The sequence below is a fragment of the Tauraco erythrolophus genome, chromosome 7 (genome assembly GCF_009769465.1).
Source record: "Tauraco erythrolophus isolate bTauEry1 chromosome 7, bTauEry1.pri, whole genome shotgun sequence".
NCBI lineage: Eukaryota > Metazoa > Chordata > Aves > Musophagiformes > Musophagidae > Tauraco > Tauraco erythrolophus.
Genome location: NC_141471.1, coordinates 53245150 through 53261224, shown reverse-complemented (window position 1 = coordinate 53261224; position 16075 = coordinate 53245150). Strand labels below are relative to the sequence as shown.

Here is a 16075-nt window from a genome sequence, read left to right as displayed (position 1 = left end):
TAATTAAAAAAAAAAGATTATCTTGGTATTTGTAGTTACTTCAAATAACAAAACATAATCTCTTCTGGAAACACCCCCTTCGCTCCACAAATTCATTTCTATTATTTTCAATAGGTCAGTGTGTACGCATATGGTTCTATACATATTTGTAAATCGTTCCATACCCTTACTTTCTCTTTGCATACAGAAGCATACACTAAAATTATTGTGTAGTATTTGGTATTCACATGTTACATTTAAATAAAGTTTATTAAAAAACAATTATATTAAATACAGACTAACAGAATATTCATAATATATTTTACAGAAAAAAATAGCCATGTCTTTATTTTAGAAATACGTTTCTTTAAAAAGTTCTTTGAGATTCTTATAAAACTTTTTACCCGTGAAGATAAGTTTCCCGTCAGACCTGTAAAAAAAGCTTAGCCTTTAAATCCTTGTGGGCTTTTTTTGTTTTGGGGTTGTTTTTTTTTCTTTAATACTTTTATGAGCTTACAATCTATAAATTCTTTAAAATAAAAAACCAGTATCTTTCGGGATCGAATTGGTCACAGGCCATTCTTTAAAAAGTCAGTGGAGACTCCCTGAATCCATTCTGAAGTGCCTTTTGTTTTCCTCTCTCTGGGTATCAATAGTGCAGGTTTACGTGGGGATTCAGAGCTCCCTACACGTCCCGTAGGAAGCCCAATGGGTGCCGGTGGCAGGAGCGGCTGCGGCAGCACCCGCGAGCCCCCATGCCGCAGGAGCAGGGCTCGCTGCAGTCCGCGGTGTGTGCCCAGTCCCTCCGAGGTCTCTGAGAGGTCCGGCGGCCACGCACGGATGCCAGAAGAGCTGGCACCCAGCCCTCATTTGCTTTCCAAGTTGTAGCAGTGGACATCTCCTTTTCCCTTCCCGTCGTAGCCGGGAAGAGGCTGTCCGTATTTATCCACGCACCAGCAGTAACCTCTCTTTCGGCCTTTGGACGGGCGACACTGAAACAGAACCAAAGACCCAGTTAGCATTGGGTTTGTTGTCTCTGCCATCAGCGTTATACAGCAGGGGTTCCTGCTCATTGGATAGCTGCACTTCCATATCCCGGCCGTATCTGACAGAATCCAACAGAATGTTTATTACCACTACAAGGTGTTAACAATAAAAGCTTACCTGCTCTGCCCATCAGCCCCTTTGGGTCTGATCACTCCGTAACAAAACTGCTCAGAGAACTACCATAAAACAGACTTATGAACTCCTCCCTATTACATCAGGCAGCACAGTTGGCCCTTTTGAATACCAGGACTACTTAAAACAGTACGAGCTGACGACTGGGATCCATCTTTGGAGAAGAAAGTTAATGGATTTGTCCCACACTAAGGCACTGGTCTAGCAAAGACAGCCACTGCAGCAATAAACACCCTTGGCTTGCATCTGTTTGCTGTAGGAATTTCAACACTGTAGTTGACATTTATTAACAGATACATAATCCTTCTGTAATGGAGTTAGCACTTCAACAACTGCTAGGTGTACTAGAACTGCACATGTACATTTTCCTATAAATAAGGTTGCTTATATACTAGTCTATAACCTATGTTAGCTTCAGAAGTCTCCTGCTGGAATCTGCCAGCAATGCTGACCAACCTTAAACTACCACTAGACAGGCAATGACACTGAACTTCTTTAGAAAGCAATGCAGTAAGAACGCGTTACAAAGTCTAGGATGTGCTATGTGAGTAATGCTCCCCCCACGGAACTAAGAATGGTAAAAAACAGACTAAAGGAGATGACAGGCTGCAGGTTGCATTCAGCCTGTAACCATGGATGCCGTCAAATACTGTGAACCTCTGAGACTCTGCAAGGTTTTCACCTGCTTGAGAGACATGTGTCTCCAGGACACAGACTATCTCACTGAGTTTGCCATTGTCAACATCATTGTCAGGACACAGCCTCCACGTCAGCTTGAGTTTTGAGATGTGCTGATACAGGATTCAATGCAAACGCGGACAGAGGTGGCTGTTTAGTCGGGACAGACTTACAAAGGAGGTGGTGACACAAGCTTTTCAAGGAGCGAGGTATCATCTTGTCTCGCCAACACGAAGGAAGGTAGGCTAGGCTGAAGCCACTTATGGCCCTCAACACTGCAAAGGCCATCTTGCAAGCAGAGTAAATGCTGCCTCTGAGATCACACTCACAGCAACTGAAGTATTTCAGAGGTTCAGGCTGGTTTAAGTTAGGAAAACTTTATCATTACCACTCATTTGTTCTCCAGAGTCTAACAGGCATGCCCCCATCTCCCATGGGGGTACATACGGCAGTGGCTCACAAAGCTAAGCATCTTTTCCATGTGCAGGTACACAAGGAAACATCAAGCCGGTGTCGTGCTTCACAGGCTGCCCAAAGCACCTGACCATTCCCACATCTAGTTTAGGATGTTCTAGTTTAGTTTTTCAGGCAAAAGGGTGGTATTTCAGACAGAGCCGTGAATATGGGTCACTCCTGGGTCAGCCCACACCAGCACATCAGCCCCGGAGCCAAGTGATTTGTGGCAGCACAGAGAACGGCAGGCAGCCTTCACTAGGAACTCAGGAAAGGCAAATGGGAGCAGATCACCCATCAGACACAAACTTTTGAACAAGTTTCCATCTTGTTTATTTTATTTTAGAGTAAATGAAGTAATGTTAATCACTGTAACTAAAAATTAATCTAACCTTCAGATATATTTTTGAGTGACAAGCCCAATACAGAAATAACACAATGCCTTCTCTTCTCTGAGATTGCAGTCCCTCTGCATTAGCTCCATGCAAATGGATGGCAGCAGGATGACAAGATTGAGCGTGAAGTACCTATCAGCTTATTTTAGGAGAGGATGAAAAAGTTCAAACGTACTGAGAGAACAGCTACATTAATAATTTGCTAAACTATGTGGTTTAGCTGCAAGTGAGCTCTAGTTACCTGTTCAGCTGGTTTTCTGTACTAAATCTTTAAACCTAAGTTTTATAACTTATGTTTATTGTCTCAAAAGCCTGACTAGGGCTTGCGTGCATCTCCAGGATTTCTGTGAATGGCTGCTCAAAGTCCACTGACGTCAATAGGAAATTTTCCTTCAATTTCGGTGGTGACTGGACTGTACTCTAGCTTAAGTGGTATTAACATTTAGTGATTTAAATTCTTCATGCTCAAAACTGAGGAATTCATAAACAGCCTTTGCACAATTTAGATTTCACAGAAAAGGAAACTGAGGCAGCAGTTCTTGAGTTGTTTTTCCCAAGAGAGCGGGCACAGATGAAGCCTGAATTAGAGCACAGGGCTTCTGGCTGCCAGCCTGGTGCTCCGGCAATGAAACTACACTTCTGCTAAAAATAGTAATGCAGCCTCCCCTTTTAGAAGTACTATATGAAGTATGTTACACAACTCTCGCTGATTCATAGGCTTGCATCACTCTCAAAACAAATGATCAATTAAAGTTATCTCCTGTTGTTGGAAGTTTTGATTGCTTTTTACAGTTGCATAATCAATTTTCAGAGTTAACTACAACACAAAGTTAGTCTGCAGGAACGCCTTCCCTACTACCGATGGTTTTTTAATTTGTTCTAGACAACCCATTTGGAAAACAAAACCCTTAGCTAAATCACTCTACAGCTGAAATTACGCTCCATGAGGAAACAATTCACCTTTTCCAATCTGTGATTTTGTACTATCTGCTCAGTGATGCTATCAATAGTAAAGCACTTCTGATTCAAAAGCGATGCTTTTTCCTGAAGCAGCTAGCCTGCAATTCCCTACAGAAGTGGTGGACAGCTTGTATGGAAAAAAAAACATAAATATTCGCTCCTCTGAGTTTCGTACTCCACATACATTTCAAGGCTCTGCCCAGCTCTTCAGTATGACTTCAGAAGTCCAAAAAGCTGGAAAACTGCCCAAGCAGTGGAGCCAGTAATTACTTGTGATAGAAACACCAGCTGCCAGCTTCCATGCCACCTGCCCCTCTCCCTTCCACAAAGGAGTGCCGCAGAGGCATTCGTGGGGCACAGCAAAGCATATGGTATCCCATTGAATTCCTGGTCAGCCCAGAGGTCTCCGTGGAGCTACAACTGTGGTCTCCTGGAACAGACTGCAGACAGCATTGACATATACCTCGGGCCGTTTTGGCTCCTGCCAAGCCCAGCTCTGTTTTCAGTGGAACGACGCCAGCTCACATTTAGGTAAGTATCTGGCTCCAGTATACAAATATGGGGCAATTCTAGTAATTGCCCCATATAATAATTCTAATTTCATCAAAACCTTTTTTTCCATGCTTGAGGCAGAAATGTGCCTGTATCAACGTATTCCACATAAATATACCTATATACCACAGCTGAATAGCACAACGTTGCATATGTGATTTATTATAGCAAACAGTTCTGAATTTAAATAGGTCTGATTTTTTAAAAGTTTATATATAAACACAAGGTGTGAGATATTTTTCATGTCATACCCTGACAGATACATTTATGTTCTTAAAATTGTTTCACATATGCAAATTACTACATGTGGTAGTTCCTGAAACGTCAATTTCTGGGTATCTGCAAATGTCTTGAAAAATAACTGCTTTCAACTTGACTGGAAGAGCAGGTGACCAGGAAAGCAGAATATACTAATATGTGCGAAGTGTCTCCTGAATGAGTTGTAATGGTTTCCAGGGTGATCATAATTCATCAGATTCCTACAATCACACACCTATCTACATTACCATCCTAAGCAGTGATTTTGATGCTGTTTCCAGAATTAAAAATGCCTAGCTCACACTCATTTTTTGATGGATTTACTGTCCATTTCCTAACCTATTATTCTGAATTTTGTTGTCACAACAGAATGTAACTGAAATACAGACTGAATGCTGCTAACAACAGCAACGAAGTAAATTAACAAAATAGCCTACCTTTCTGTTTATGGGATTAGACACCTGCTCGCAGTGCATAAAATATCAGATCTACACGTTGATGCTCCAGAAAGAAAACCAAACGCACACGACTGCCCCACTGCCTTGTGGACAGTGAATTCAGTCTGGACGGGACTCACTTCTCAAACTGATGCTTTTTTTCTAGGAGTTAATCCTACACGGGCAATGCAAATACATGATTTTTGGTTTGTGTTTTGCCGTTGTGAGAGGCAGCCCACCTCCGTCAGCCCGATCCATGAAGGTCTGTCCCCAGGGCTGACCGAGGCTTGTTGACACAAGAGCACTCCAGCCGCGTTTCATGTCCACCACTCACTCACACAGGCTCCATTTGTGGGCATCTCCTACGAGATCCCTGAGCTGTCTCAGACTACCGTCGAAACGTGTAAATGGGCAGGGTGCTTGGCATGGCTGGCCAGGTATGAAAGTGCCCCTTCATCCTCTGTTTGCTGACGGGACAGGCTGCTGCACGGAGCACAGAAACCTTTCCTGAGGCAGCCTGGAAGTCTCCAGGCAGCAGGGACACTACACAGAAGGAAGAAGTGTGTCTTTGATCCGTACCAACACCTTATTCTCGTAAATAAACTCCTAGGAACAAAGACCACGTAAGCATATTATCTGTCTTTCCCACTTTTTCCCCTCTTGTATTTCCTTTTTTTTCTGTCTCACCAGTAGAACTATAACCGCACTTTAAAGTACAGTCATCCTTTCAAGTAAGGCACTTCAATACGTGCTTACGGCAGGTCTGATTTACTGCATACACATGCCAGAGACTGCATGCAAACCACCACCTTTTTGCTGACAAAGCAAAAACCTCAGTCTGAAGATAGACGAAAGGAAGATCTATCCAACAAAGTAAATACCAATTTGCGGTCTTCTGTAATAGCTAGAGAAGGAAAAGGGCTACAGCACGTTTGTGTGCCTTGAACACAGTTAAACGATGCGCTGTTCTCCAGCAGCTAAGCAAATGCTTTTATGGCACAAAACACTTGAATGTTGTTAAATGTTAACATGAATGTTAACTTAAACGCAGCTAAGTGATGTGCTGTTCTAGAGTAGCTAAGCCAATGCTTTTGTGGCACAGGCTAAGCCAATGCTTTCGTGGCACAGGCACAAAGCACAGTCCTCACCACACTCTGCACAGCAGTCCCGCGTGTTTTCCGAACAAACGCGGACCAAGATGCAAGCATTGCTCTCTGCTAGTTTACACGCAGCAGGACACGGGTGACACAGGCTTCTCAAAACTCCTGACAATAAAAAGAAACCCTGTCCCTGCCAAGGAGTTGCCACCACCTGCTCGGGACAAGCTCAGCAGCACGCAGCAACGGTCATGCAGTGCAGTCGATGCTGGGCTGATGGCAGAAGGGGAGGCTGGAAACCTCACCCCGACGGCAAACGCCCCACCGGCTCAACGCAGAGCCCCAGGGAATACCCGAAAGGGAGAGACTGTTTCGAAGAAAGCTGAAAGCCAACAAACGGAGAGATACCATTCTTAAAACAAGGTTGGCTGGTCAGAGGTTGGCCTCTCACTTCCAACCAAAGAACTGCATTAGCCAGTGACAGAGTCGGCCGCTCCTTTGGTTACCAGAGAGAGAGGGGCTGGCTCCTGTAAACCCAAACGGGAGGGACAAGATGGTCCACTAGCAAAACCTGTCCTTACAGAGGGTTTGCCTTGAGGAAAATCTTAAAGAAGCTTTCGAATTCAGGAAATTTTGGAATTGTACCAAGAAACACATTTGGAGGCAGGTTGCTAACTAAACACTGGAATTAGCTAGGATGTGCACGCTAAGCAAAGAACCTGGCACGTCTCACCACTTCCCCAAGCTCCTGAATGAGCTTCAAGGGCAGCACTGAATCGAGAATGCTGTCGTAGCTCAGCCCAACACAACTAAAGCATGAATACCTGCAGTTTATAGGTCTGCATTTGTCAAGAAAGGTCACAACCCCAGAAGCGAAGAGGGCTGAGAAGCCATCCTTGCTGCAGAGTAACTACTGGATGTATCACTTTCACGATAACAGGACCTGGATTTTGGAAGCGATCTGCGTAGCACATAAAGGACAGATACATGCCTTTCTCAAGTTGCTTTTTGTAATATGATCCAGTGCCATTCTTCTAGGAACTCTCAAGCAGCTATTTACAATTCAAAGCATTGATCTATTGCAGTCATATGGCGACCGCAGCATTTAGCTCTGTGGGTTATTACAGAGGCACTGCTTTTTTTAAACCAAAGGGCATTAGTATCTAGGACACCAGCCAACCCATGTGTGATTAGGTATGGAGTTTCTCAGATGAATCTGTTGTCATGACCAACAGAAAATAAAAACACTGTCCCCACTTGACAAGGTTCAGCACTCTCAGATCAGGTCCTAAAACTGGAGACGAGCTAGTTCCTCTGTAAAATGATACATTATGCACCTTGCTGACAAGATCCTTCAGCAAAGATGGAGAAAAGGTGAAGTGCATTCACTGAAGTGATCAAGGCTCTGTACTTACTTGCTTCTTCTTGTAGAACCCCTTCTTGTCACAATTTGGAATATGAAAACCCCTGGGACTCAAGACATTCAGGATCTTTAGGTGGTTTAAAGTGTCTTCCATTTCTCTACGACAGGGACCCTGTTAACGAGTGTGTTTTAGAAAACAGATGAAAATTCATTCCCAAACACTGTCTTTCACACAAGAGTTAATAAATCTTTAAAGGGCAAGAAGTACAAACCTAAACAAATCCTACTACAAATCCCAAAAGGGATGGCTGCATATGTCAAAAGGCAGACCACACACAGGTAAAATTCTGACCTGCTTTATTCAGGATAAACTGATTTCTAAATACAGAAGACCCTACACTACACTGAGGCACAGACTGGCATTTCCAGTTGAAATCTCAGCCACGTACACCTACAGGAAGGCTTAACCAGTATGTAAATCAATCATATGTAACATAACTTGGGTTTGGAAAAGCTGGCCTTGCATCAAGTGGGAAAACAAGGTAGGTGACTGGAAACACACCACTTGGTCGATCCTCCCTAACGTCATTTGATTTTTGTGATTCTGCTGGATTGGAAAGCTTAAATGAAATAGTTTTAATTGAAAGCAAGTAGTTTGGCATAACATAGATATAAAAATACTGCAACTTCGGACAACAATTTCCAATTTTGACTGGACCAAATGGATGCAGCCGTGCAAAGGAACAGTTGCACACAACATTCTTATTAGATAAGTATGTCACTTTTTGCCTCACTTTCTCCATCTGCAAAAGGCTGACAACAACGTAGTCAGGATTAGCTCCAGGACAATGAGCCAAAAAGAACTTCCAGAAGCACTTTTAAGAGCATGTCTCAAAGGCCAACTAATTATTTCCCACTGCAGCCCTTCATGGTGGGGAGTAAAGTATTACAAGCTCCCTTTGCAGCCAGAAAAACAGGAGCAGAGGACTTTGTGTTTTGCCAGAGGCCGAGGAGGCAGTCAGTGTCAGCAGTGGGACCGGGATGCAAGAGCTGCAGCTTACAAACTCTGTGGTTAGCTACACTCCTGCCTGGGCACTTCGCTGCCTTGGGCTGCCAGTCCGCTTCCTTGGCAGAGACATGAAAAAATTCCTTTGCATGGCTGCATGAGTTTAAAATGTTTAAGTTGCTGTATCAACACAAACACTCATTTGATGCAATTTTCAATTAGTGAAGTAATGACATTTGTACTTTCAAGTGATAATATTAATAGCTTGCTCATGTGAAATGCCTTTCATTCGAGTGTCTGAAAGCATGCAGACTCCACAGTTCTACTGGAGTTTAAAATCAATTTTTTGGTTAGCAAAGACCTTCCTTGGTGCTTTCATATGTTCTCATCCAGCATCAATCTTACAAGCTCTAAACATGTGCTTTAAACTGCTGCTCTTATTTCTTAAAAAAAAAGAAATTGCTCAGACTACACCCTGACTGCAAAGCACACTCATTCAAAGATTTGGTCCCAAGTTAGGCCTACAAAAAGATCAACAGCTTTTTTTTAATTATTATTCTGAAGCAAGTTTCCGAAGTCAGAGAGATCAGTTTCAAAAGCTAACATGCAGACACAGCTAGAAGGGCATTTGCTGACAAAGGCACCTGTCCCCTATGGACTTATTTCTGGTTCTCACAGACACCAGCAGCCTTAGGAAGTTGGTGTGCCTTTGCTCATGGGGTCCAACTACCACGTAAGTGAAATGTTTGTCCTAGTTAAGACGAGGACCCCATTTTTTCAGAGCTACTAAGTTCCTTCTTTTACTGCTGGTAGTTTACTTCACATTTTTGGGAGGAGGACACGCTGGAAGGCAGATACTGAAGTGTTTTTACTGGTCAGTTGGATATCAGTGACAAACTAAACATGCATCTTCACCACCTTCGCTGGTGAACTTGGAGGCCACACTCTCTTCTGACACAACTTGCCATCTCATACAGGTTTCAAAACCTTCTTTTGCAGATGGGAAGTCACGCCTGGTTCCACTGTGACTGTTTTAATGAAACACCAAAGTACATCCAGACATATTTTTTAGGCCATCTGGCACAGGCACAAAGATAACCACCAGATTATCAGTCAGGATGTCCAGGAAGAGGAATTATTCTCCCCTCAAATTCACCGCACTCCGGCTGCCCTGAATATCCACTGGGCACAGTCGGCAGGAAGCAACGGCAGCTCACATGCCCGTGAGCCTTTGCTTTTAGGCAGTGGCACCAAACAGTGACTGCAATCGGAGGTGGTGTTCAGCACGTCATACCAACAACCACTTATCAGTCAAGATCCTAAACCTCAACCCAGCCGAAGGTGATCTCCCTTGATTTGCGCAGTGGCCACTACACTGAATGCCAAACATTTTTTTTCCATTATTGCAACCCAATAAATGCTGTTTGCAACCCAGTTTAATGACGACACTATTAAACCTGCCCCGAGTCCACTCACACAAATGTGTGATAATTACAGGGGGGAACGAGAACTTTTGACCTCTAAGAAATGACTTAGCGAAAATCATACTTGTATCAACGTCAACACCATTGCATTAGGCCTCTGTGCTTTCTGAATGTGATCTGCTCAGTCTGTGGATTGTCTGCATTTGCAGATCCAATAGTTTTACCAGAATGCCCTAAATGGCTACAACGATTGCCACCATCTAGTTTTTAGTTTATTTATTTATCTTGTCATATGCACAATGTGCATATATATACACAAATGTATGCTCATGTGCTGGGAAATGCCTTTCCATTTACAAAAGTACTTACGTATTCAGTCTCTTGTTTGGATTCAGAAGAAAAATTCAGTGTATCTGTACTCTGAGAATCATATTCCACTTTATAGCGCTGGGTGTTTTTGGCTTGCACTTTCCTGATGATATCTATTTTGGCGTGCGGTGGATGCGATTTGGAATCCGGCACCCTGTGAGAGTTTGGGATGGCCTGACTTTCTACGCTGCTGATACTCCGGTCGTCTTCTTCTGAATCACTGGAATTTCCTTCGGAAAGAACACAGCGAAGAAACGTTAATCGACTGCCAGCTCCGTCTGGAAGGGCAACAAGCTGCTAGATTAAGCTACATGCATAGCCTTCCCTGGTGGAACAGCGATACATAGAAAGATGAACAACTCGGCATCCCGCGTGCCTCCGCGCCGCTTGTCGCCAAGCGACGACTTTGGCAACGGAAGCATCCCCTCGCTCCCGGCAGCCTCGCAAGGTATCCGCGCTGTGCTGCTGCCCGACACCCCAAAACCAGCCACCACCGCCCCGGTTTCCCGTCCCTCGGCATCCACTGCAGTTCCTCCCGCCGGCGGGAGGGGGCAGGTCCGCGCCGCCGCCGCGGGAGCGCGCAGCGGCCCCACCGGCGCCGGGGGCGCGGAGCCTTCCCCTCCGCCACTGCCGACCCACGGCTGATTTAATCAACCTCAGTTAAACGCGGCCGGCTGGGGTAACTTATGGGCTGTAGTGTGACTCTTTGTCTTCCCCAACAAGGTAATTTTCTATTTTTCTATTTTCTTTTCTTTTTTTTTTTTTCCTCCCCCCAAAAAAGAGGCGTTAATACAATAAACTACCACATTGAGTTTCGTGGTTCTAGCTAGCTGTTTGTAACAGTTTTTCTTTCTGAATTTTATTCTACAGAAAGATTAAAAAAAGGGGCACTTTTTCCTTCTGCTACTAAAATCAGAAACGTTTCTGGGTGTACAAAATAGATTTTAAAAGTGACGGACAAAAAAATGCCATTCATTCTGTAATGGTGTCGAAGGACAAACATCTGCTTTCATTACAACCTTCAAAAAATATTTTCTCTTTAAACTACCATCCACAAAAATACAGGAGAAGCACATTTTTCCAAAATACTGCATAAGCCCAGTGTTCTGTACCTTCTGACGTATTTGTCTACACTGCATTTCTCCCTCTTAGGAGACTCCTGCAGTGTAACTGTAACTGGCTGCATTTCCCCCAGGGAATTTTTCAAGTTTGGATATTCCTATCAGCTAAGCAGCTCAGTCCCACTAGTTGCTGTCTTGGCTGCTGGCCACTTTTTTTTTTTTTTAAGGAAGTCATATTGGGAGTCCACAATGACAACTGATGTGCAAGGAACATCCTGGAAATCTGTATTAAAATTGTACCTGATGGCTCACTGAAAAACCACAAAAGCCAAGAAATTCAGTGCTAAACCTGAAAGCCCATGTTCACGTAGCCCATTGCCTCTAAATATTTCAACACAGGCGGTACAGTGGCACTGCCAATACACAGGAACAGGGGAGGAGCACGAGGAGGAGGAGGGATCCAAGTTAACATCTTGGTACCGGTGGTTTTAGTGTAGCCACTGCTGGCAATGGACATAATTGACCAGGAAAATCCAACTCCCAGTGCAAATGGATTAAGGAAGTTTAAGTCTTAAGTCTAAATTTCCTGGCTTTTGTGGGTTTAACTCTGACTTCTCAGTGGTATTTGAACATATTTTTGGTGGTTTAGTGTCCTGTTTTTAAACAGTGGTATTTTTTTTCCACATTCTCAATGAAGTTCGCAAGAAATGACACAATAAAATGTTATAAATCTGAATCTCCTGAATATAAATACTATGCCTATTAGGTTTTCTGCAATCAGTCCAGTTCCTTAGTTTGCCCTCTACCAAAAACAAGTGGAAAATATTATTAATGGACATTAAATAATTACCAGGCTGGTCATTTCAGTTTAGATAGACCATCACATTTCAATAGCACTTCTTACACTTCAATTTCAAGCAGTCGTAATGCCACATTTTAAACTGCAAAGCATATCGGATTAATTTGGTTTCACAAAACTTGGCCCCACGTTAGCTTTACACCCTCATAACAGCAGCAAAACTGCTGTGAGAGTTACTTGCTCTCTTCTGAAGATCAGATGAGAAGGGTTGCACACGCACACTACTACTTAACACTTTAGGGCCCAAAAAAAACTAAATTGGAAAGTAAGTCGGTGGCCTACTACGGTTGCTGTTAAGAAGCTACTACTGTACTATATACCACCTCATACCGATTTCTAGCAATTTCCGTAAACCAGGAATGGCCAAAAGCACATGACGCAGGACCCAGCTGTGTTTAAGGGAGATGATGTGATCCTGCTCGGGGAGGGTGCGTACCAGGGAGTGCTGGATTTAGAGCTGGAAGCAGAGAGGTTCCCATGAGGAGGCAGGTGCTATGTGTCACACAGGTTCAGCGTACTCCTTCCTTCTTGCACCCCAGGTTTGCAACCTCCACTCCTTGAATGTGCACTGTAAGGGTCCTACGTTGCACTTTTTAAGGAATCAAAGCTCCTATTGATTTCGAAATCAGAGTTCTCCCTCAGCCAAGAATCCAGAAACAGGAACTCAGCATTTTGACTATGTGGGCTGAAAATAGAAAGATTTTCAGCAAAGCGCAGCTCTGTCTTCCCCTTTCCTTCTCTAACAGTCACTGTTAAAAGCACTACCCCTCTATTAAACAGCACCAACTATCAAGTACGGAGTGGGGGGCCCTCGTTCCCAATTCATGGGAAGGATGAATATGCAGAGCCAAGTTCGTGTGAGGAAGGAAGCTGCTCCATGTCCCATTGAGATTTAAAACTCCAGCGAGCACCTCTGAACTCTCCCTCATTCAAATTGTCACAGCTCGGGAGCAGCACATAAATAATTATAATCAGGCATCTCCTACTCTCATAGCAGCCAGTGAACTGGAGCACCGGTGCCATTTCCTCAGCGAAGGAAAGGCCAGCCAAAGAGTCCCTAGCAGAGAAACTACTGGCTTTTTAAAAATGCAAACAGTGGAAAGCCTTTTGACACACTTTTCTATTAAACAAATGTTAACATACTTGCTGTTGGTTTGCAAACAGTTTAATGAAATGTTTGCACAGAGGGACTGCGCCTTCTTGATCTGAATCCCAAGTTTCCCTGTCTTCAGTTTCCAAATGTGCACGCTAACAGAACTTTTTCCAACCGTCCCTTCCTCTTCAAACAAAACAAAACCCGCTCTGTGAACGTCTCGTTTACAAGACATGTAAGAGGTACGGGAAAGCTTCGTTTGACCAAAGATTTATTTGCAGTGCAGGCAAAAAACCAACGTCCTCTTAAATACTTCTGAGCAAACGCTTTGTTCTGAATAACCACCTTCCCGGAGCAGGGGAATATATATATATTTTTTTTTTCTCTCCTCTCTGTGCTTAGCATTCCCCTGACTCAGCCACGCTGCAGCTCAGCAGTCAGCCCACACTCTCCGGTTTTCTCGCACCCTCTTTCCAGGAACACCGGGGACAAATCGCGACGATTTCACCCTCTCTCCCTGCCGGCTCTGCAGCCCGGCAGCCCTACGCACCGCAGAAGCAACATGCAATCCCTCCCCACCCCCCCCTTTTTTTTTTAAAAAAAAAAAAAAGCAACTCTGCCTCCTATGCGAGGAGCTACTTAGCATCGGTGTTGAAGGAAGCCAGTCTATACATAAATGAGGCGTAAGACGTAAATCTTTCTTTCCTTCGGCAAAAGCACCCCTCCTTCGAAACGACCCCAGCCCCGGCTCCGCGAGCCCCCCGCGGACCGGCAGCCAGAGATCGGGGGGCCTTTCCGGAGGAGCAGGTCTGCAGCAAGCGTGCCCGCCCCCCCGCCTCCCGCTGCCTGCAACTTACTTTGTAACTTTTTTTCTTTTTTAAAAAGAAAACGAAGGAAACTGCGCTCAAGCAGCGAGGCGCGCATGCACGCGACCTCTTCCCGCTTCGTCGCCCCCCGCCCGGCCGCGCAGCCCCCTTACCTGCAGCGTGCGGTCCCGGCAGCAGGAAGGCCCGCAGCTTGCCGCCCGCCGTGGCGTTGGTGCAGAGCCCGCGGCCCTCCAGCAGCGCATGCAGCGGCCGCGCCTCCTCCGGCCGCGGCTGGCAGCTGAGGCCGGCGCCGCAGCGCTCGGTGTAGATGCCGCAGGGCTGCCCCGGGCGCAGGGCGCAGGTGAGGCAGCAGCCGCAGCCCGGCTCCCGCACTCGCTCGGCGCAGTCCGGCTGCAGGGGCTTGCACTGCTGCAGCGCCCGCGCGTCGCACGGCTCGCAGCGGACCACCGGCCCCGCCAGCGCCGCCACCGCCGCCGCCCGCCGGACCAGCAGCGCCAGCGCCGCCGCCGCCACTGTCCACAGCACGCCGGGCCGCGGCACCATGGCAACCGGCGGAGGGGGGCCGCCGGGAGGCGCCCCCGCGCACCCCCGCCCGCGGGGCAGAGCCCGGCGCGGGCGCGCACACGCCGCCGCTCGCCCGCGGGGGCGGGCGGAGGGGAGCGGAGCGGCGCGGAGCAGCGGGCGCAGGCCGCGCCGCCTCCGCGGGGGACCGCGGGCGCAGGAGCCACCGGCCGCTCGTACCCCTACCAGCGCGGGGAGGCAGGAGAGCCGCGCTGCCGGCACACGCACGCCGAGCCTCTCTTCAGCCGCCTGCCCTTAATCACGTAGAGATAGTTAAGAGCTCGCGAGCAACAAAGGCAACTTTTTCCTTCTTTTCCCCCCTCCTCCCTGCAGAGCGCCTGAATCACTTGGCTTGACGCTTTTTTTTTTTTTTTTGGCCACACACAATACTCAGGAAAAAAAAACGCGTTGTAAAAGTAAAAAAAAAAAAAAAAAAAAAAATTAAAAAAAAAAGCCAAGCCCAGACGGTCTGAAGAAGACGTGGTCCAAAAACGCTTCAGAAAAGAAAGAAGGAGAAAGAGCGGAGGTGAGGGGGGGGGAAATAGAGAGGGGAATATAAATTAAGAAAGCAAGGTTCCCGTCTTTTTATTCCCTTTGCCGCCTGCTATCCGCCTTCTCTCCGCGCCCATCTGTCCCCTCATGCTGCCCGGCCCGCCCTATATAGCGCGGCGGCCGCCGGCCCGCCCCGCGCCATGAATAACGCGCGGCGCGGCGCGGCGGGGAGCGCCGGCCGGCGCCGAATCCAGGTTTCGGTCACGGAGGGCCGAGAGGGCGGGGCGGGGCGGGGCGGGGCGGGGCGGGGGGGGCGCGGCGCTGCCCTGCCCTGCCCTGCCGGGGGGTCATGGGCACTTCTTAGAAGCCAGCTGTGAGGGATCTGGCTGTGGGGAGAGGGGCGCGTCGCGTGCCTTTTGTTCCAAGAAAAAGTGCTCCGTGTCCGTGCCCGTGTCCGTGCGTGCTTCCTTGGCACCGGGAGCGGAGGCACGAGCAAGGCTCGCGCAGAGTGCCCTTTTTTGGACTCCCGTCGACAATCCGGTGCGCTTTGGGGCTGCCGGAGCCCCGGCCGCCGCGGCGCCGCGCCGCCGCTCGCACACGCACACACCGGCACGCACGCAGGTTCCGGCCATACCTTGGGACCGGCTCACAGCTCACATGACAGCTGCCGTTCCCAGGAAGGTGGGGGAAATGTATATGCGCGCGCGTGCGCGCCCGCACACACACACACGCACGCAGATGCACGCACATACATAGGCTCACACACGCTTTGCACTGATGTCGCTCGCTGGCACAGGGCTCGGTCCGTGTGCCGCCCCAGCCTCGTGGATGTCCCTCCTCTAACTATCTTTTAAAAGTGTTTTCTGAACTCTTTTAAAAACTTTTCCCTCCGTCCACAAGAAAACGATTTCCACTGCAACGTGCTCGCGAATCTGGGGGGGAGGGGGCGGGGAGGACGGGAGGACACCCACAACAAAACAACCTAAAAAAAACCCTGACAGCAAAACCCGATGTCGGTTTTGCACAATGCAC

The 16075-nt window shown here is 47.0% G+C and overlaps 1 protein-coding gene across 1 annotated transcript; it reads right to left on the bottom strand.

Annotated features, from left to right (window-relative positions):
* Window positions 1-845: 845 nt before the first annotated feature.
* IGFBP3 (insulin like growth factor binding protein 3) lies at window positions 846-14533 on the bottom strand. The gene is made up of 4 exons (XM_086614996.1): window positions 14143-14533; window positions 10151-10380; window positions 7404-7523; window positions 846-971 (listed from the first exon to the last, which is right to left on the bottom strand). Exons 1-4 carry the CDS (start codon window positions 14531-14533, stop codon window positions 846-848), a joined length of 867 nt encoding a protein of 288 aa, XP_086471122.1.
* Window positions 14534-16075: the final 1542 nt, after the last annotated feature.